Source organism: Saccostrea echinata, unplaced genomic scaffold, assembly GCF_033153115.1.
Source record: "Saccostrea echinata isolate AGI-Se365-2 ecotype Australia unplaced genomic scaffold, CSIRO_AGI_Sech_v1 ptg000009l, whole genome shotgun sequence".
NCBI classification, from domain to species: domain Eukaryota; kingdom Metazoa; phylum Mollusca; class Bivalvia; order Ostreida; family Ostreidae; genus Saccostrea; species Saccostrea echinata.
The window spans coordinates 23,591,258-23,613,572 of record NW_026889758.1 but is presented as its reverse complement, the minus strand read 5'-3'; the positions used below and the strand labels follow the sequence as shown (position 1 = coordinate 23,613,572).

General features: G+C 35.6%; 1 protein-coding gene, 1 non-coding gene and 1 pseudogene across 2 annotated transcripts; all 3 read left to right on the top strand.

Moving 5' to 3' along the window:
* The first annotated feature begins 625 nt into the window (after positions 1-625).
* Positions 626-10,174, top strand: LOC133182552 (uncharacterized; annotated as a pseudogene).
* A 247-nt stretch (positions 10,175-10,421) lies between these two features.
* On the top strand, positions 10,422-10,495 carry Trnat-cgu (transfer RNA threonine (anticodon CGU)). Its single transcript has one exon. It is a non-coding gene; the product is annotated as a tRNA-Thr (tRNA).
* Positions 10,496-16,314: 5,819 nt separating this feature from the next.
* Positions 16,315-18,429, top strand: LOC133182551 (uncharacterized). Its single transcript, XM_061317400.1, has 2 exons — positions 16,315-16,525; positions 17,654-18,429. Exons 1-2 carry the CDS (start codon positions 16,315-16,317, stop codon positions 18,427-18,429), a joined length of 987 nt encoding a protein of 328 aa, XP_061173384.1.
* The last annotated feature ends 3,886 nt before the right edge of the window (positions 18,430-22,315 follow it).

The following is a 22,315-nucleotide window of genomic DNA, read 5'->3' as shown; positions in this document are numbered from 1 at the left end:
TTGACAAACAAAATAATGCTACTGGAACAATTGTTAGCAAAATAGATTTCAAGTGATAGAGAAACGTTTTTAATGAGTGCACTGGTATTGGGCAATACTGTATGAAATGTATAGGGATAGTATTTTTGAGAACCTCCTGTCGGTATGTTATCGACTTTACAGTGTTGTTGAGTTTGCTCCGTGGTTACAAAACGGGTTGATTTTAAAATTACATAACATGAATTCTATTAAATCACATGAAATGAAACTTCACACTGAAACAAAATAAATATTTTTTACATATGATAATGTGCTCATTTTAAATTTCTTTCAGATAATATAACGAAGATTGGCATAGTCCACGAACTTTCCGAACAACCCTCGTATATGCCTACAAATCAAGTTGAACTAAATAACACGATCTTTCCATGATAGTCCACGATTTCCCAACTCATTAGGTGCAGTAGATAGTACAAACAAAAATAAAGTCACCGTCTGTCGATGAACACTTGTATATGAACAGAAAAATTCCAATCAATAAATATGCTAGGTGTCATTAAATTTTTAAACATTATTGGAAAGTGGCCTGGTAGGACCCATGATTCCTTTATTTGGAATAATTGTGCTTTAAAGGGAATTTTTGAAAATGGCACCATCCCTGATGGCTGGTTAGTGGAGGATTATGCGTACCATTTGAGGCCGTGGCTACAACACCCGTATTAAATCCAGGCACCCCTTCTGAAGCCCGATATAATGATTCAAAGATCAAAAGATATTTTTTTTTTTTTTAAATTTTTTCAACATCTTACCATAGCCTATATATACTAAAAAATTTTCGCATTACATAGATTAAGAAAAATATTTGACCTTTCGACATGTAAACAGTATTACAGAAGTGTCTTGTTACTGTCTCGTTTGTTACGTAGGCTGCAGTCAATGAGATTTCCGTATTGGGCAAATGTGTTCGATTATTGAAGAGGTATTATTAAGTGGTCATTTTCTAGCGTACGCTAGCCCGAGCAAGTCGAGTTTTTTAAACATAGACGCCAGGCAGATACAAAATTCCATCTCGGAAGAAGTGAACAGAGTTGTTTCACGCCAGCAATCGGAATTATTAAACAGTCTACAAGATATGATCCGCTTTAGAGCAAAATATTCAACAGATATCCGCGTCTCAAATAAGTAAGATTGATGACAATCTACATGAAAATTACGTTTTTCAGGAAAAAAAGATACGAGAACCAATACAAGCATGAGGCACGCGTACTCACTAAGTTGAAAGATGCCAGGAAACATTTAAACTGCGGAAGCAACGACCAGCATTGCCGAAGGTATATGAGAGCATTTAAGAGCACCAGGCTAATCCCATAGCGGATGACTCAGATGATGAGAAGATGTACAGAGCACTCTGGCAAACGCTTTGAAAACAAATTAAAATTGGGACATAATCAACACATTTTGAAAGAAAAAAAATTCAAAGTGCGTTATATTAAATTTGGGACAAAGTCAACGCACTTCGAATTTTTTTTAAAGTGCGTTAAGAGTGTACGTCCAATATTTTTTTTACCATGGAGACACTTGACGCACTTCGAAATATATATATATATATAGAGAGAGAGAGAGAGAGAGATAACGAACAGTATTCAAGCTCAAAAGTCCATTAATCAATACAAAATAGGAGCAGAGCAAACACGGACCTCCAAACATCAGAGGTGGGATCAGGTGCCATGGAGAAGTGTGCATCCCCTGCCGACCAGTCACACCCGCCGTGTGCTCCTTGTCATGATCGGGAAATAACGGAAAAATCCGTCGACAATTCAGTGTGTAAATAATGGCCAAACAATTAGTATGAAAAACGTCAGTCAGCATTTGACTCAATGATAAATTGTATTTGCTGACAAGGTCATTGTATCGACCATAGAACTTACGAAATGATGACTTTAAACGAAACAGCTGATACTCTTGTTTCATCAACTTATTTGTCAATAATTTACCTCGTTTTAGAAATTGTACATACGTAGAGCATGCTCTTGCGTATCGAATCAACTGAGAGATATATACCCCGTATGCAGGTGATGAAGGTATATTGCTGCATAAGTAAGGGAAGTTGACGATTGAAAAGTTAAAGTCATCACGTTTATCATAAAGCTTGGTTGTTAGATTACCATTAACGTCTTTTTCAAGTAAAATATCCAAATATGAAACAGATGTGTCAGACTCTGTGGTATCTTTTATCTCAAGTTCACAAGGATATATCGTATCGACATAAGAATGGAAATAGCCATTGTTAATTGACAATACGTCGTCGATATATCTAAATGTCGAGTTGAAGGCCACAGCAAGTGTTTTCTTCTTTTCACGTACAAGATTTTGGACAAATTCTGCTTCATATGAATACAAAAAAAGTCTGCTAATAACGGGGCGCAATTGGTACCCATGGGAATTCCAATAGATTGTTGGAAGACTGGTCTCCAAAAACCACATAGATATTGTCAATCAGAAACTCAAGCATCTTTTTAATGTCAACTTCAGAGTACTTGTGTGAACAATCAGAATGTTTTTTAACAAAATAATTTTGCAAATGACCAATGACAAGGTAAGTATATTTACGAGTTCCATTTTTATTGAGAAAGCAGCTGTCAATGATATCAAAAAGCCTGGACTTTAATTTATCGTGGGGAATGGTTGTGTACAAAGTTGAAAAGTCGTAAGTTTTTAAGCTGTTGATTTTGGTAAAATCTTGTGATTTCAAATTTTCAAAAAGTTCCTTAAAATTTTTAAGTATCCACATCTGATTTACACCACTTCTCGAATATATTGTTGCACAGTACTCTTGAAGTTTCTCCTTCACCACTGTTAATATCTTAGTGAGGAGTAAAGATAGAGGCTTGGTTGAACATTTACTGGAACCCGCTATGTATCTTTGTTTGTAAGGATTTTTATGAAGTTTCGGAAACCAATATAAATATGGTAATTCAAATTCATTTTGGTTGTTTGGAATATTAAAAATATTCAAAACTGACACATGATTTTGAAGAATTTCTTCCTTAGAAAGGGAACTATGAGTATAAGTTGGATTACCACTTGTAGAATTAAATCCAAGTTCCTCTAAAATACATTTAATATAATGAGCCTTACAAACAAAGACAATGTTGTTACCTGCTTTGTCAGCAGGGACCAGTACGTACTGATCATGTATTCTATCTAATTCTTTTTTCACTTCTGGATTATTGAATACAGAAGGATAGATGGTTTTCATATTGCCTCTCAATCTTTTAATGCACGATTTTAATAACATCTGATACATTAAATCCATTCTGACAAAGTGTCAAGGTCTTCTTTTTCATGTCTGGTCCATCGCCTGGCGTAGTCCTCTACAGAATCCATAATATTTATGAAATTCCGACGCCAGTTGAGGGATCTGGGTTCCCTAAATTTAGGTACTTTTAAAATTAGTGATCTAAGGTCCTCATTATTAACTATATTTACGTCACCAGTAATAACGTGTTCAGCAGGACTATAGTTATAGGGCGAAGAAGAACATGAACACGATGGAGGATTATGCTTCAGATATTCGATATCCAGGCCCTGTAAAGTTTTCTTGTAATTAAAAAGTTTGGAAGCAATAGTCGATGTATATTTGTAGGAAATACAAGGTGGAGTCTTTAACTTGAAATATGGTGGAATACAAGACTGGACCCTTTTGTGATTAAGAATATTACTTATATTAACCGCGTCAATTCCTTTGTTGGCATATTGAAGTTTAAGGAAAAAACGGATTGTTTTAGCTGGATTTTCTTCAGTAAAACGCGGGGGTTTAAAAAGCCTATGATTGGCAATATCCATAATTACAGATCCGAGCCTATATTCTAGTGTCGAGGAATCAAAAAATGGACTTTCCTTGACCTTTTCAAGAAGACTATTTAAAAGTTTCAAAGGAACAGAGTAAAGTTTGGTGCGAATATATAACAAAAATTCTGGAGTTTGATTTTAGTAATAGACAGCATTATTTTGTTATATTTCTTTCGAAAAACTGATAAATTGATCTATCCTCATTAAGAACGAGAGGACAGGTAGAAGGTCCCTCAGCCCAACTCTTTATGTTTCCTACCCAAATATATGTATTTACATAATTGGTATGACATTGATATACTTTCAATAAATTTGAGTTAACGTAAAATAAATGAAAATAAAGAGATAAGCTTTCCTGAAAAAAAAAAACAAGAGGCCCAAGGGCCTTATCGGTCACCTGAGTATAATACAACAATTTAGAAGTTAAATACACTGACAGATGAAGCTTTGTTGCCCTAAAGCAAGAGAAGTAGGAAGATCAGGATCAACAAAATAATTAGTCTAGTATTCAGTATCAACTCATAACTTAAGTTCTAATCTGTCCCCCACTTAACACTATCACCATGCAGACTATTAACAAACTATTAGTGCTTCTGTACTATTTTTAAACCCATATTAAGACCTCTAGCATTGACCTCTCTTATGGTCTTTGAAGAACTTTTAATAAGATAAGTTATTTTTGTCTCATTTTTATTTATCTATTACTTACAGGTCTACCTGATTATTAAAACTAAGAAAGTACTTTTTGAATTATACGATAAACATTCTTGCATAATTATCTTTTTCTATTAACCTTTCCAATACATTATTTACAGTGATTAATTATCAAAGGTGAATGGAAAAGGGGAATAACTTCTCTCAGTAGAATACAAATTAAGAGAGCCCTGCTCAGGACCAGAATGCTTAGACAAATGGTCCAGATGTTCAAAAATCTGGTAGAAATATGCTTACTTATATCATTTAAACTTTTACTCAGTTTGCTTCCGATATGCCCAGAAGCAGAGAAGAATTTCACAGGTACAATGCATTTTCACTACAGATTCAAAAAAGCCTTACCCTAACACCAGAACCCAAGACCAAAGGTCAAGAAATTTACAAATTTGGAAGAGTTACCACATCATCATAACTATGGACTTCAAAGAATTAACACTTTTCCACTATATTATCAACCCCCCCCCCCTTCCTCGTTATTCCAGAACCCCTGACCCTAGGACCACAAGATTTAAAAATTCTGTTCGAAGCTCCCATTTTCATCATAGCTAAGCAATTTATTTATCAGCTCAACACTAAGGAGCAGACAGGATTAATTAATGATTAATTAATAGAATTAATGCATTTTCACTATATAATCAATAGAGCCCCCCCTCCTCAAGAACCCCCAAAACTGAGGCCATATATTTAAAAATTTTGGAAGAGGCATCCTTGCCTATCATAATCATGCACTTAGTTTGTTTAAATAATCTCCAGTACCAAATAAGAAGATTTTCATTGAATCAATGCATTTTCACTATATAATCAATAAAGCCCCGCCCTAACACCAGAACCCCTGACCCTGGGGCCCTGAAATTCACAAGTTTTAAAAAGGCATCCTTATGCATCATAACCATGCACTTAGTTTGTTTAAATAATCTCCAGTAGCAGAGAAGAAAATTTTCAAAGAATCAATGCTTTTTCACTATATAATCAATAATGCCCCACCCTAACACCAGAACCCCTGACCCTGGGGCCATGAAATTCACAATTTTTGAAAAGGCATCATTATGCATCATAACCATGCACTTAGTTTGTTTAAATAATACCCAGGAGCAGAGAAGAAGATTTTCAACGAACTAATGCATTTTCACTACATAATCAATAGAGCCCCGCCCTAACGCCAGAACCCCTGACCCAGGGGCCATGAAATTCACAATTTTGGAAGAGGCATTCTTGCTCATCCTAACTATGTACTTACTTAGTTTATTTAATACCCAGGAGCAGAGAAGAAGATTTTCAAAGAACTAATGCACTTTCACTATATAATCAATAGTGCTCCGCCCTAACACCAGAATCCCTGCCCCTGGGGCCATGAATTTCACTATTTTGGAAGAGGCACTCTTACTCATCATAACTATATACTTAGTTTATTTAATACCCAGGAGCAGAGAAGAAGATTTTCAAAGAAATAATGCACTTTCACTATATGATCTATATAGCCCCCCCCCCCCCAGCACCCCTGACCCTGGGGCCATGAAACTCATAATTTTGGAAGAGGCACTCTTGCTCATCCCAACTATGTACTTAGTTACTATATTTAATACCAAGGAGCAGAGAAGAAGATTTCCAAAGAATTAATGCATTTTCACTATATAATCAATAGAGCCCCGCCCTAACACCAGAACCCCTGACCCAGGGGCCATGAAATTCACAATTTTGGAAGAGGCACTCTTGCTCATCCCAACTATGTACTTAGTTAGTTTATTTAATACCCAGGAGCAGAGAAGAAGATTTTCAAAGAATCAATGCATTTTCACTATATAATCAATAGTGCCCCGCCCTAACACCAGAACCCCTGCCCCTGGGGCCATGAATTTCACAATTTTGGAAGAGGCACTCATACTCATCATAACTATATACTTAGTTAGTTTATTTAATACCCAGGAGCAGAGAAGATTTTCAAAGAAATAATGCACTTTCACTATATGATCTATATAGCCCCGCCCTAGCACCAGAATCCCTGACCCTGGGGCCATGAATTTCACAATTTTGGTAGAGGGCTCAATGCTTATTACAATCATGCCAACAGTTTGACTGCTTGATGTCTAGGAGTAAAGAAGAAGATTTTTAAAGATTGCATTAATTTTGGTGGTTTTAGCCCCAACCCTCAGGCCCCAGGGGGGCAGGGACCATGAAATTCACAATTTTTGTTCCCCTTCACCCATAGATGCTATACGCCAAATTTGGTTGAAATTGGTTGAGCGGTTTCAGAGAAGAAGCTAAAAATGTTCAAATGTTAACGCACATCGCACGACGCACGCCGACGGACAAAAACGGATAGCAATAGGTCACCTGAGTGACTCAGGTGACCTAAAAATAATAACACACCCTATTATATTAAAGGTCATATGAAACGATTCTTAACACTAGGATTTTACTTTTTAAACATAAAGACTGGTATGAAAGAATGTCAAATCACGTTTAGTAAAAAAAATTTTGCCTTTGCTGAACTAAAAAATGAAGGCCTAAACGTGTCCACTTGATAAATTTGTTACCCGCTTATCGTTCTTGATTTTGTGTTTTTATGACGTCACAAAGACCCACTGATGTAAATAACGCATTAGATCTAGTGTAATTTTACCGTATTTTATTGAGTTAATTTTAGTCATTTTTGTGGGTATAAATGTGATTATGTATTCAGATGAGCTATCTGATTCTAAAGTTCAGTTTACTCTATAATCGTTAATTAGACACAGCAACTGAAAACGAGAGCTTTTAATCGTAGGATGATCCTGATGAATCGTAGAAATCAAGATTTTTCTCCTCCAACTATGATTACTTATTTTAAATTAATACTTTAGATACAATTTATATCTTCTTATTTTTGTTTGATACGTATATGATATATTTTTTTTCCATTCCCAGTAAAATTGTATAATTAACAACAAAAACAGCGTAATTAATTAACATTGACCTGAAGCTTCTTACAATTAAAAATTTAATGGGCATGCAAAATCTGTAAAGTTGTGTCATATATTGAGAGGGAAAAATATGTAGCTCAAGAGTAACCCCCCCCCCTTTTTTTCCCCAAATTAACACGGGGATATTGAAGTTCATGATAAACATGGATCAATGAAAAGTCGGCGTATTTGAATGCACGCTTTCTGCAATCTGAAACACGAGGACTAATGTAAAGACAATATAGATATAGGGGTTTATGACGACATCACCGTAATTTTGCTGTCACAAGAAGCATGATTTAAAAAAAAAAAAATGGCTCAAAACTTACCTGCATTACGAGAATGTACATGTATATACATACACTGTAATGTTACGGTGCTGATACTTCTTACAGTTTGGCTGAGCAATTGCAGTTTGAAAATACTCATACACTTCGTGCATAAATTGATCAGTTAAAAAAAATCCATGCCCCCATTATTTGCGAGACTGAACCTGAATAATTAATTCTCAAAATTAATACTTTTACAGTTCAACTTTTTTTTTAAAACCAGACTATATAATAATCTGTGTTAAAATAAACTGTCTGTAAATATATACATACAGAAAAGTAGGATTACATAGATAGAATTACGTTTAATGTCTGACTTTTTAAAATTATTACGATAATAGTTACAGTGTTATGCGTATATGTACCGACTTTTTGGTAAGAAAAAAAATACGGAGAGAGAGAGAGGGGGGGTCATCGAGACAGGGAAAACCAAAGAGAGAAAAGTGATTGAGAACGGGGGAAAGCAATAGAATCATTTCATTTCCCATAAATAAATGAAATCATTTATATGCAGGTTTAGTTTCACTTTCACACACAGCGCGGTCAATCGAATTCAGCTTAATAAATGCGTGTGCTACAGAGTACCTAGATAGCATCATCTAATCATGGCTTAAAAATTTAATCAGAAAACAAATCATCAGTATTCTTATGTAAGAAATTTATTCATATTTGACAGCGTCTATATTCACTTACTCGAGTACAGACCCCCTCTCTTTGTAGTATCATCTCTCTCTGTCGATTGAAGTCTCGAAGGACGACAATAAATTACACAGATAAAACATACTAATATCTTGCAAATATGCAGTAGGATGTTAAAAGACAAATACTAACTTGTTTAAATTTCGTATATTTATGCGATGTTTTAGCCTAAATAATGATATTTCTTAAAATTTACGCTGCAAAAGACATGATCGGTTATATAAATGTTAGTACTGAATGTACGACTGGGTCTTACTGACGTCATAAGCAAAGGGAGATAAGCCGCGCTAGTTGAAGTTCATTTTTGCAGTCGAGTAATTTTGATCGACTCTGCTGCCGCTAACTTGCATAAAAAATTCAAAATATAATTTCAGGCTTATTAAAGTAGCTCAGATGAACTCATTTCCGTATACAACCCAAAATGCTCTGGACATTGTTTCATATGACCTTTAAAGAAGATGGGTTCGGGGACCATATCGCTGATCTAAGCAACAATAGCCAACTGACTATACTTCGGCCAAAGTAGCTTAACAAAATCAAATACAAATAAAAAAAAAACTAGTATAAAATAGCTCTTACTGCTAAATAAATAACTGTAAAAAAAAAGGATAGATAAATATGATAGATTAGAGAGACAGGGGGGAGAAGAGAGAAAAATGTTCATATTATGGAAAATTGCTCCCTTTTCCTGAAGAAAAATGTAATGCGATGCTTTAAGTCACTTATAGACCCATACATCTATCGAACTTATTACTGACTGAATATATTTAAAAAAAGGAAATTGGGCTATTAAACATTCATTCCTCCATTATTTCTAAATGATCTTTTATAACATTTACAAGAACCTTTAGATTTGGGAACAAGACAACCCCTAAAAATCTTTAAAACGTCTATATCTCAGATCCTAAGTGTCATCACTGAAAAGTTATCCAACGAATTTCAAAAATAATTATGTATCATACCTAAAATTTGCAAGAGTATTGACCAAGCCGTGCACATTTTTTTAAAGTACATTAATATGGTCGATATTAACGCATTTTGAAAAGATTTTTTTTTTCAAAGTGCGTTCACTCGGTCCCAAATTAAACGCACTTTTCAAATTGTGTTGTAACAGAGCACAAATTAGGGCCGAGGGGAAGGTTTTCAGCGGGAGGAAACTCCAGAGATTTGAACTTTATCAAAAGAAGCCGACGGCCTCTACAAGCAGGGAGACTGACGATGTCATCGAACAGTGGAAAACCTGGCAGATGTCTTGATTGTGGGGCAAAAGGCCATTGGGGCCTGGAATTTACCAAAAAAAGATGACAAAAAGATCAGTGAAAATTTAGATAGTTTGTTGTATACCTCATCATTTGGTACATAGAATTAAAAATTTTACTCTCAAATCTCCCGTTGGTCGTTAAGGTCACAACACAATAAATGTGAGAAAATTGGCTCAGGTAAGACACTCTTAGTTGTCATAAAAGTCGGTTACAAATTTCATTTAAAACAGATCTTGTGGCTATTAAATAACAATAGATCAGCAAGGGATGAATAGGAATTTGTCACAGGCAAGAAAAAGAGTTTGATAGAAAATGAATGTGTGTGTCACTGGTTTCTGAAGTAGTAAATCCTTTGACGGTGGCCAAAAATAGAAACACTAAGGGCCGGTACACACGGTAAGGCTTGCCTTGTAAGTCATGAAACTTAAGTTCTAGCCTTACCATGTGTACACCCTTAATACACGTTTTTTCGAGCCTTACAAGTCTGACTTACGAATAGGACACTGCTCTATTTTTTAATACAAGAATTATCTGACCTTTTCTTCTCAGCCAATGAAAATCATTCACACAAGCGTCAATCTATTTTTATCAAACCATACAGAGGTAAATTGAAGTAAACACAAAAGTATTTTCAAAAAAGTTAAACCGTTCGCGGTAGCTCAGTCGGTAGAGCGCTCGCTTCGTGATCGGGAGGTCGTGAGTTCGAATCTCGGCCGCGACTGACATAAGTCGATAAAAAATGGGTAGCAACTGTTCCTTCGCCATGCGCTCGGCACTTCGAAGTGAAAGTTGCGGGTCCTTCGGATGAGACCTTAAAAACCGAGGCCCCGTGTCACGGCAGGCGTTGGCACGTTAAAGATCCCTCACTGCTCAATGGCCCCAAGTGCCGAGTAAAGGTCAAAATTTAAAGCCCTTCACCGGTATATGGTGACGTCTCTATATGAGTGAAAAATTCTCGAATGGGACGTAAAACAACATACAATCAATCAATCAATCAAAAAAGTTAATGTATTCACAAATACATCTGTTTAACCTCTTCCTCTTTTAAGAAGTATGAATGCATTGGTTAATAGCCCGTTAGATATTTGAGATCTAGGGGAGTTAAGATTATAACATTTATAGATGATGGCATAACTGCTGATTGTAGTTTTGAAGAAGCATCAGATATACTAATAAGTTATTAAAAACCTTTTTTCAGGATCTGGGTTTCTTATTTGCAGATGTGTAATTGGGTTCCGACTCAAAACTTATTTGGTTAGGTCTGCAGTGGAATTATACAGAAGGCAAAGATCAAATCTGTAATGAAAAAATATATATTATTAAAAATCTTGCTTAGATGCCATGCACTCTGACGTACAGAAAAAACGTTCTTTATTTTCATGCAAAATTTTTGTCTAGAATTGTCAGTCAAATAATTTCCATGAAAGTTGTCGTCGGAGATATTGTTAGAATGAAGATAATTTTTTTTGTATTATTGCATATTAAGCAGAGTTAGTTGGAAAGCTAAAGTTAAAATATCAGTAGACGCTCTGAGAGAGATCGAATTTTGGCGAAAAAGTTTCAATTTTGAATGGAAATGGTCATTTCATTGAACTTTTATGTGCATCAGATGTACTATATTGTGACGCCTCATATATAGGCTTTGGTGGTTATTTTGAAGGGTATAATAATGAAAACAATGAAAATGTTTTCATGGGAACTAGGCAGCAAACGAATCGTTGCAAAGTTCAACATGGAGGAAGCTGGAGGCTGTAAACAAAGTTAATATGAAAAGTAAAGTCAGTATTATTCAAAATCAAATGTTATTTCAGGTAACAAAAATGTTTAAAAAATTATACAAGTAGGAAGCAAAAAGCCAAATTAATGAATCCTTGCAAACCAAATATGATGTCACAAATGAATGGAAACCAAGACATGAAAACAAAAGGGCTGATTTTTTAAAGTCGTTTAACTGACATGGGTGATTTGTCAGTTCATGGTGTAATTTTTCAGATAAATGAAAAGATGTGGGGTTTACATACTGTAGATATTCGCTACTCATTACAATAAAAAGTGCGAGAGATTTAATTCCAAATATTGGTGTCCAGGTACAGACGCAACTGACGCTTTCACTCAAGTTTGGGTAAGTAAAAATAACTAGTTAGTTCCCCTAGATAGCTTTATACCAAAAGTTATGTATAAAATAGTGGCAGAAAAGACTTCAGGTACGTTGATTATTCCGGAGTGAAGTCATCCCCTTAATGGCCTTCGGTATTCGAAGGAAACAGTTTTAAATATTTTGTTAAATTTTGCGAACGTGTACACAAAAAGTGAATTACACACGGCAAGAGCAAAAATTCAGTTTTTGCAAATGTTCCGCTGAAATATAGGATGTTGGTATGGAGAATGCAGTGTTAAAATGTAAAGGGTATATGTGTACATATTTCATTTTGAATCTGTTTCCCAGGATTAGGATTGCAATTACATGTCAACAAACCAGTCATTGAACGTGGTATTTCATTGGACAGCAAATTGGAAAACCTCAGTGGTCACATATGTGAATATCTTCTATCATCAAAGATTGACAGTACTAACAAGTCCTATAAACTTGGTTTTCAACGAATGAAGACGTTCATAAATGGTCATGAGCAAAGCGAAATTCCAGCACAACCAGAACACATTGCTTTATATATTACGCATTAAATTTTATTAGAATCTGGTGCTTCGTATTCTACAGTTAACTCTGCTATTTATTCCATAAAGTGGAAGCAACAAATTAGTGGTTACTCAGATCCTATAGAAAATCCCTTTGTTAAATCGTTGCAAGAATCGGCGAAGCGACTGCGTAGAAAGAATTCCGTTGATCGTCAGATGTTGCAGAATCTGTGTGACATGTATAAAGACAGCAAAGACGTTCTTATATTGAAAAATTTATCAATGATTTTGATAAGTTTTGCTGGTTGTTTGAGACTTGATGAATTGAGTTCTTTCAAATGTACAGAAGTCATTGTTGAACAGGATTATTTAAAAAAATTTATTGAGAAATGTAAGAATGTCAATATAGAGATGGAAATGAGGTTTTGATAGCGAAAGGTGACACAAGTGCTTGTACATATAACGTGTTTTTATATAGAGGAAGCTGGGATTGATTGGTACCGAGAGATTTTCAGATATTGAAGAGTTATTTGGTAATAAGGTTACCATTAGAAGTTCAACTACTACAGTCTGTAATACTGATGACAAGAAACCTACTGGGGGTGAAGCGTATTTTTAAAACGCAGACACCGGGTTCGTTAGACAGAACACGTGCAAAAACGAAGATATCTAAGAAACAGTTAAGCACAGATACAAATCCTCCAATAATTCATGACATCAATTTCAATGAATCGAAAACTCAGTTAAAGTTGGGTTGGCAAAAGCTGAAAATGCCGCATTCTGTTAAATCCATCAAAGAAGCTAGGACAGAGTTAGAAAAGTAATATCCACGTCCAGAAAATTGTAATCTCAAAGTTCCTCGTGTTAATAAGGAAATATGGGATGTTATGGGAAATAATGCTCATATGCAGTTGATTTAAACTTAAAAATAATTAAAAAATGTACTGCAACAGGTTTGATACCTCTGATTCAGATTACAGAATCTTTGATTAATAAATAAGATACAGAGTCAGCAAAATGATGCTTGATGACGCTATTAGCATGCTAGGGAACAGTTTTTAGCTCACCTGAGCCGAAGGCTCATGTGAGCTTTTCTGATCAAAATATGTCCGTTGTCCGTCGTCGGCGTTGTCGTTGTAAACTTTTCACAATTTCATCTTCTTCTCCAGAACTACTGGGCCAATTTCAACCAAACTTGGCACAGACTATCCTTGGGTAAAGGGGATTCAAGTTTGTTCAAATGAAGGGCCACGCCTTCTTCCAAGGGGAGATAATTAAGAATTCGTGAAAAATTAATGGCATCATTAAAAAATCTTCTTCTCAAGAACCACTGTGCTTGAAAATATGAAACTTATGTGGAAGCATCCTCAGGTAGTGTAGATTCAAGCTTTTTCAAATCATGACCCCTGGGGATCGGGTGGGGCCACAATGGGCGATCAAAGTTTTACATAGGAATATATAGGAAATATCTTTAAAAATCTTCTTCTCAAGAACAGCAAAGCCATGATTGGTCATATTTATATGGTAGCATCCTCAGATAGTGTAGATTCAAGTTTGTTCAAATCATGACCCCCGGGGGTCGGGTGGGGCCACAATGGGCGATCAAAGTTTTACATAGGAATATATAGGAAAAATCTTTAAAAATCTTCTTCTCAAGAACAGCAAAGCCATGATTGGTCATATTCACATGGAAGCATCCTCAGATAGTGTAGATTCAAGTTTGTTCAAATCATGACCCCCGGGGGTCGGGTGGGGCCACAATGGGCGATCAAAGTTTTACATAGGAATATAAAGGAAAAATCTTTAAAAAATCTTCTTCTCAAGAATAGCAAAGCCATGATTGGTCATATTTATATGGTAGCATCCTCAGATAGTGTAGATTCAAATTTGTTCAAATCATGACCCCCGGGGGTCGGATGGGGCCACAATGGGCGATCAAAGTTTTACATAGGAATACATAGGTTAAATCTTTAAAAATCTTCTACTCAAGAACAGCAAAGCCATGATTGGTCATATTTACGTGGAAGCATCCTCAGATAATGTAGATTCAAATTTGTTCAATTCATGACCCCCCCCCCCCCCCCGAACCACTTTTTTATTTAAACTTTTCAACCTTTCTAGACTGAACTGATTTCTGCTTTTTCCTAGCCATAGTGCTCAGGTGAGCGATGTGGCCCCTGGGCCTCTTGTTACAACTTATCAATGAAACGCAGAAACGAAATTAAATCCTGTCTGCCTCCAAGGTTTAAGAAAATTGTTTCAGCTGAAATACCAGGAACGGATCACATTCTGGGGGACAATTGCATTTCTAAGTTGAAAGTAATAGGGGATATAAATAAACATCCGATTGATATAAAACTAAATAGCTTGCCATTTTCAAAAAACTATGGCAATCAAAATTACATCAGCCCACAGCAAAGATACAGCAAAGCATACAGGGACAGATGCAGGTCGAAACTCATGATCATGAACAGTACCCAGAGGAGGCGAGGCCAGAAACAATAGATTATCACGACGAAAAAGTACTACAAGTAAAGGTAAGGAAGCTTAATTTTGAATATTGGAAGCTTTTCACAGATGATGGTTGGATGTTCGATATAATTTATGCTGGATATAAAGTTGAGTTTATGGAAATTACTATACAAATATTTTAGTATAAGTGTACATTCAGATTACAAGAAATTTTTGACTTTTGAATGGAAAGAAAATTTTATAGATTCGTAGTACTACCGTTTGGATTATCAGCATTCCAAGAATATTTACTAACTAAAGGTTCTTAAATCAATATATACTTCATTGAGAAAAAATAGAATTAGATGCTGTTATTACATTGATGACTCCTTGATCATCAATCAAAATTCTCAAATCAAACGAAATTCTTGTATCAAACGATTATGGTGACTTCAGAGTTACGTAATCTTGGTTTTACCGTGAATACAAGAAAACAGTTACTACTCCAACACAAAGAATTGTTTTCTTTGGAATTGTAATTGATACTGTTGAATACAAACTTTACTTTACAGAGGAAAAAATACAACCCAAAAGAAATAAATAAATAAATTGCTGTTAAGAAATACATGTAAGATCAACAAAATATTATAAAATGCACAAATTTTCATCCTTGATTGGTTTGTTAAGGTAATGCTTGTAATGCTATTATGCAAGGTCCTTTACATTATAAAAATTTAGAAAGGGATATAGATAAGAATTGAAAAATTTAATGACAATTATGATTCTAATATGGTTTTTCTGACATTAGTCTTCACGAAATAGATTGGTGATATACAAATCTTGGGGGTCTGAATGGTAAGCCAATCAAACCTAATCCTGTTGAATTTTGGATTGAAACAGATGCATCATTAAAAAGATGGGGTGCAAGATTTCAAAATAAAATGACAGGAGGTAGAGGGACATGTGAAGAAGCAAAATTCCATATTAATGTTTTGGTATTTTTTGGTTTAAAATCTTTTCCCAAGAAGTTTACTTTAAAATGTATTGAGGTTTATCCAATGTGGATAAACCTGGTTATTTTGTGCAGTTGTATTCAAAGATGCGTAACTCTTACATGTGTAATTTAATTCGGGTTCGGTATGCTGATTCATCTTCCTTTATTGCGCATGTCTTCTAGATTATTCCTTTCTATTTCGTAGTTAGTCAAGAGCAGACGTGCTTATTTTCAGTAGCATTCAATCAGTTGTCATCCTGCAATCCTAGGATAAATAAAGTAAAAAATGCTGCGGGCATCGAGAAATTCCAAGACAAGGAGTCCATACTACAGGACAAATACTGTGAATTCGACTATTGGTAGTAGAAATCGGCGAGTTGCGACAACGATGCGGGCCAGGGCTACCTCCGCCATTATTCAACCCAGTGACGTAACTAACGCAAAGTGCAGCTTCGGCAGTAATGCAGAGTTCGGTACCGGCGGGGATAGAAAGTGCGGCCCCTGTGGTTTTGCAGAGTTCGTCACTGGTGTTGATGCCAAATACAGCACCGGCGGTCATGCAGAGTGCGACACAGTCAGTGCAGTCGGCGCCATTGATCGAGAGCCAGCCTGCGTCAGGCCCATCCACATCGACTACCTTTACTGTCAAAGATTCTGGTACAAATGTTTCAGGTACGGTCAATTAGGACCCCTTAAATAATTTGCCGAATCCTTTTATCACTGCGGCTTCTCCACTTGCTGCTCATGTGCCGCAAAATACAAAAGGAAAAAAATTTTAATGATCAGTTTGTAAGTTTTGCAACCCTTTTGTCCCATGATCCTACTGTAACTCAGCAAAATGAAGTTGTATTTGAGGATGGGGTTTTCCAAGTAAAACCAAAGCAGAAGGACCAAAAAATTTAAAGTTTTTCACAATGGCTCGATGCCTTCTCAATATTTGCTTCAGTATACTTAACAAAACATACTTGTCAAGCTATCCCATTGTTTAAATATTTGACACTGATTAAGAGGGGGCTGAAAAATTGAGAGGTAATTGGTTGGATTATGACATTCAGTTTCGACTGAAAAAATCTTACAATATTTCTTTGTGCTGGTCCTCTGTTGATGCGGAATTGTGGATGATTTACATGCAATCGGCCCCTTCCACAAACGTCAGTTCTCGTCATCAGCCAGCTGGCCAGCAAGTTCAGCGCAAATGTTATGCATATAATTACGATGGTATTTGCAACAAGCCCAATTGTAATTTTTTCCATAGCTGTCTAAAGTGCAATGCTTTTCACCCATTAGTCAAATGTTTTAAGAACAATACTAATTCTGTGGCAGTTAAACCTGCATCTCAGTTTAATGTCCGTAATCAATCTCATCTTTATTCCAGGAATCAACAGTCCCGACAGCCTTTGGGAGGGTCAAAATCCAATCCTATCACATAATTGTGCTAGCTTTTGGGAATTGGGTCATTCGCCAATTAATTCTATTAACTTGGATCATTTGTTATCTTCATATCCTAATGCTGAGGATGCCAATTGTTTATCTTTAGGCTTTAGGTTTGGTTTTTCTTTAAATTTTAGTGGTCCTAGGAGGAGGGTGGAGTTTAAAAACATGACTTCTGCAAATCAGTATAAATATGAATTACAAGAAAAGATCGATAAGGAGGTTACATTAGGCAGAATATTGGGGCAATTTTTACATCTTCCAATATCAAACTTGCGGTGCAACCCCATAGGTCTAGTACCTAAGAAGCAGGGTGGTTGGCGGATGATTACTAATCTATCATACCAACTTATTGTTTGACATTTTTAGGTTTGAGAATTGATACTATTTCTATGTCTATCTTTGTACCAAAGGAAAAAGTTAAGGAACTTATAGGAAAAATTTATGCAGTTTTGGAATCAAAAAAGGTAACTTTGAAAGAAATGCAGTCATTAGCAGGAGCACTTGCTTTTGTAGTCAAAGCATTGCCAGCAGGTAGGGCTTTTTGTACTAGGATTTACGGTTCATTTGCAGGGGTTAAGAAACCATTTCATTTTGTAAGGATAACGGCAGAGATTAGGTCTGACTTGTTAATGTGGGTGCAGTTCCTCAGCCAGTTTAACGGTAGCACTCCATTTCCAGGTCTTACTTTGCATGAGGCAGATGCACTTCATTTTTATTCAGATAGTTCAGGTTCTTTTGGCTGTGGTGTTGTGTTTGGTAAGCATTGGTGCTGTCTCCATTGGCCTGCTTGTTGGGAAGAAGAAATATACAGGGACATTTCTTTGTTAGAACTCATTCCCATAGTGTTAGGAATTATCATTTGGGCAGAGAATTTGCGGGATAAGAAGCTTCTTCTTCATATTGATAATTCAGCTTTAGTCTACATCATTAATCGCAAATCGTCCGAAATCAAGAGAGTTATGACTTTCGTTAGGATGTTGGTTTTGCATACTCTAAAGTTTAATATACAAATAAAGGCCCAGCACATTCCAGGTGTTAAAAATGAAATTGCTGATGCCATTTCTCGGTTTCAGTGGTCCAGGTTTCGGCAATTGGCTCCTTGGGCAGATCCATATCCCTTCATGGTTCCTATGGAGTTCTGAACTGTTATTCAGCAACTATAGACAGTCTCCTGCAGGCCAGTGTTTCTCAAAACACAGCTAGGGTGTATTGGCAAGGATGGCAATGTTTTAACAAATTTAGACTAGAATCATCATTTCAGCAAGTTTGGCCTCCTCCGGTAGATCATGTGATAAATTTTATAGCTTATCTTTCAGAAAGCGGACTAGCTTTTTCTACTGCCAAATGCTATTTGTCAGCAATACGTTTTCTGGTCAATTTACATGGCTGGCAAAATTCAGTTGACTCGTTTATTGTAAAGAAGTTATTAGCGGGTTACAAGAAATCTAATCTATCACAAGATATTAGAAAGCCCATCACATTGTTGTTGTCAAAAATTATTCATGTGTTGCCTCATTTGTGTTTTTCTACTTTTGAGGCAGCTTTATTTCAATCTGCCTTTACATTGGCTTTTTTGCCTTACTTAGAGTGAGCGAAGTGGTGGAATTAGGTGTTGATCATGTTACTTTTTCATGTGATACCATTTCAATTTTTATAAAGACTGATCAGTCTGGTTTAGGGGCAGTTGTTCAAGTCCAAAAATCAAATGATACAGCATTGTTGTTTCAAGCATTGCAGAGATATTCTGCTTTATCTAATCATATTCAGGTGTCCTTCTTTTCACACCTGAACTTGAAACCACTAACCCAATACCAATTTTCATCCATGTTGAACAAGGCTTTAAAGTTTTTACATATTCAATCATCTTCATTTAAGACACATTCATTTCGGATTGGGGGTGCAACCTACTTGTATATCAAGGGTTATACTGAGGAGTATATTAAGAAGATGGGAAGGTCATTTGCTTACAAATCTTACATAAGGCCATTGTCATGTACTAATTAAGTACCTAATTAGGTGCTTAATGCATCTTAAAATTAATTATCTAATTTCAAGAGACCAGTTTCCTTGATTAACAATTTAAAATAAATGTGTTCATGTTTGCTCATTTCAATTTGTTTATAGATTCCATTTGGAACATAGGTTCATCCATAATACATTGGGCCAATCTGTATGCAAAGAATTTGAATCAAGACCATCTTTGTCTGGAGCCTTTCACCATATTGTGGCATGGGATTCGGGGTATGGTTTGGGAGCAGTTGTATCCAACAATTCAATTTTTGTTATCAAGGAACAATGCTCCAAAGATAATTGTCATTCACTGTGGGGGCAACAATATAGGTCAGCCTCACAACACATTAAGAGGCCTCCAAAAAATTTTTAAATCCATTTTAGCAGACATTGCTGATCTACTCCCCCATACTGCTTTGATTTGGTCCCATATTTTGCCACGCTATAGTTGGGTTAATTGCCTTGCAAACACTGAGGGTGAAAAATGCAGACGTAGAATAAATAGTGCTTGTGCAACAATCGTCATTAATAGGTTTCAGGGGCGGGGAGCATCTATTAGTTACCCAGACATTAGTGTGCAGCAAAGGGCATTATTTAGGAAAGATGGGTTCACTTATCTGACTTGGGCAATTCCATCTTTATCAATACATTGGGCAATGGATTGCATCTTTTTATTCAGTGCAACTTTTCTTCACCAACATTTCCCTTGATGCCAAAATCACCAACCCCCATATAGTATATTCAAAGTTGTAGTTTTAGGGGGAACAAAGAACTGCGAACGATACTATTGTTCTCCCGCCTACCTCCAAGTCAATTTTCAAAAGTTAACACATTTGAATGATTTTTCATATGTATATAGATATTTATATGAATTTTCATATAACATTACTTCTTTGGGAAAACAAAGAGAGATAACTCTATAATTTTGGTAAAACTTGTGTTTTTCACTATAGAAATCAACGGAAAACGGAAAATATTTTTAAAACATCTTTTCCCCCCGTGAAACAAAAATTCTTTTTTACAGGTAATATGGACTGTCATTTCACAAATTCATACCAAAGCTTTTTGTGTTTCAGGGGAGGGGGGGGCATAGGTTTACAGACAAAAAACTACAAAAATGCTTATTTTTTCACCAATTTCAAAGGGGTTTACAACTAAAACATTGTATTTTATTAATAATATATGTTTGATTTTATATGAGTAAAACATACGAAAAGATTTAAGGAACATTTATTCATAACCAAGAATATTTTAAAATGTGGTGATGCTTTAAAGCCCGATTTCAATGAAAAATATCGTCTACCCCCATATTTAAAGAACTGTAATTAGGGGTAATTAACTGTTTAACACTGGAATTATCAGTCAATTATAATTGAACTGTTCTTTGGATTCAACAAAAATTTTACGGCCAAATTGCCATTAGTATTGAATTAAATGGGTGTAAAATTTAGGCGGGAATCGAGAGTTAGCGTGCGTAGTTCTTTGGTTTGTTTATGCTTGTCATGTGTCAATTTTGCGAGTGCCATTTGTTACTCAAATGGCCTTCGCAAATCTAATGTCAGTTTGTGCAGTCAGTATATTATTTAAGTGTGGTACCAACTGTGGTTGATCATCCATTTATTTGCTATTTGCACTTCCAGATTTATATATAGAGAGAGTGGTACCATCTGTACCAAAATTATCTGCATTTCAAATATTTTCAGTGTTCCATAGTACCATCTGTGCTTCCATATATATTTGTATTTGTATTAATTTTGGGCTGCAAAATTGCCGCCCCATCTTGGTTGTGGCGGATGGGTCTCAGGACATTAGGCATTGGACCCATGTCCTATGACCCTTTTGGCATAATTTTGTATAGATTGCTTTCTCCGGGGGGTACTGTTTTTTCCAGGCTCCCTGGATCAATATGGAACTTCTTTTGCTTAATCTTTATGCTGCCAAATGTTTCTCAGCGGCGCATACATTTGTTCATTATTTGTACTTTTATGATATATTGTATATGTATTAAATGGCCATGACAAGCACGCCTAAACACAATTTTGTTATGCAACTGTTTATATTTACAATCACCTGGTACCTTTGTTTAAGGGTTTTCTGATCTATGTCTTCTGTCGTGGTTTTATATTAAAACTGTCACTAAATAACTGTTTCAAAACTGATAATATAACAGTTGTTTCATATATTAATGCAAAGGGTGGAATGCAATCTAAACAATAGGACAAGATAGCAGTCGAAGTATGGAACTTGTGTTTTGAAAGAAAATTAATAATTTCTGCCCAATATATTCCAGGCATTGAAAATGTTTATGCCGATTCATTGTCTAGAAAATTTTCAGATTCAAACGAATGGATGCTAAAATCGGAAATCTTTTAAAGAATTTCTAATCAGTTTTTAAGCCAGATATAGATTTACTGAGTATTTACTTCAAGGTTAAATAAACAGTCGAATCAATTTGTATCCTGGAATATTGATCCGGAAGCATATCATTTTTATGCTTTTACAATGTCATGGTCAGTTTTTCATCCTTAAATTTTTTCCATCCTTCAAATTGATTGGTAGAATTATAAACAAAATTTTTGATGACTGTAGCAAAGAAGCCACTATCACAATTCCATTGAGGAAAACACAAATATGGTTTCCCTTGGTAATATCTGCTCTTGTTTCTATTCCAATCAGGCTACCTTGGCTCAAGGATTTGTTGACAATGCCACAAACAGGCGAGGTTCTCCCATTCGGAAAAAGAAATTAGTCGCTTGTATTTATCAGGCGATCACTCCATATTCAGGACTTTCAAACTTTGTTGCGAAAATCATTACAGCATCTTTAAGAGGAGCAACAAACAAGCAATTATATCAATGCTGTTGGAAAAGATATATATTTTGGGTGTTATGCATGTAAATGGGGTATTAATCCCAATAAACCGTCTGAAGTGAATGTTATGAGATATTTTAACATCTTTAATTAAGTTAAAACTTTCTTATTCTATAATAAATACTCAGAAATCTATGTTAGTGAATT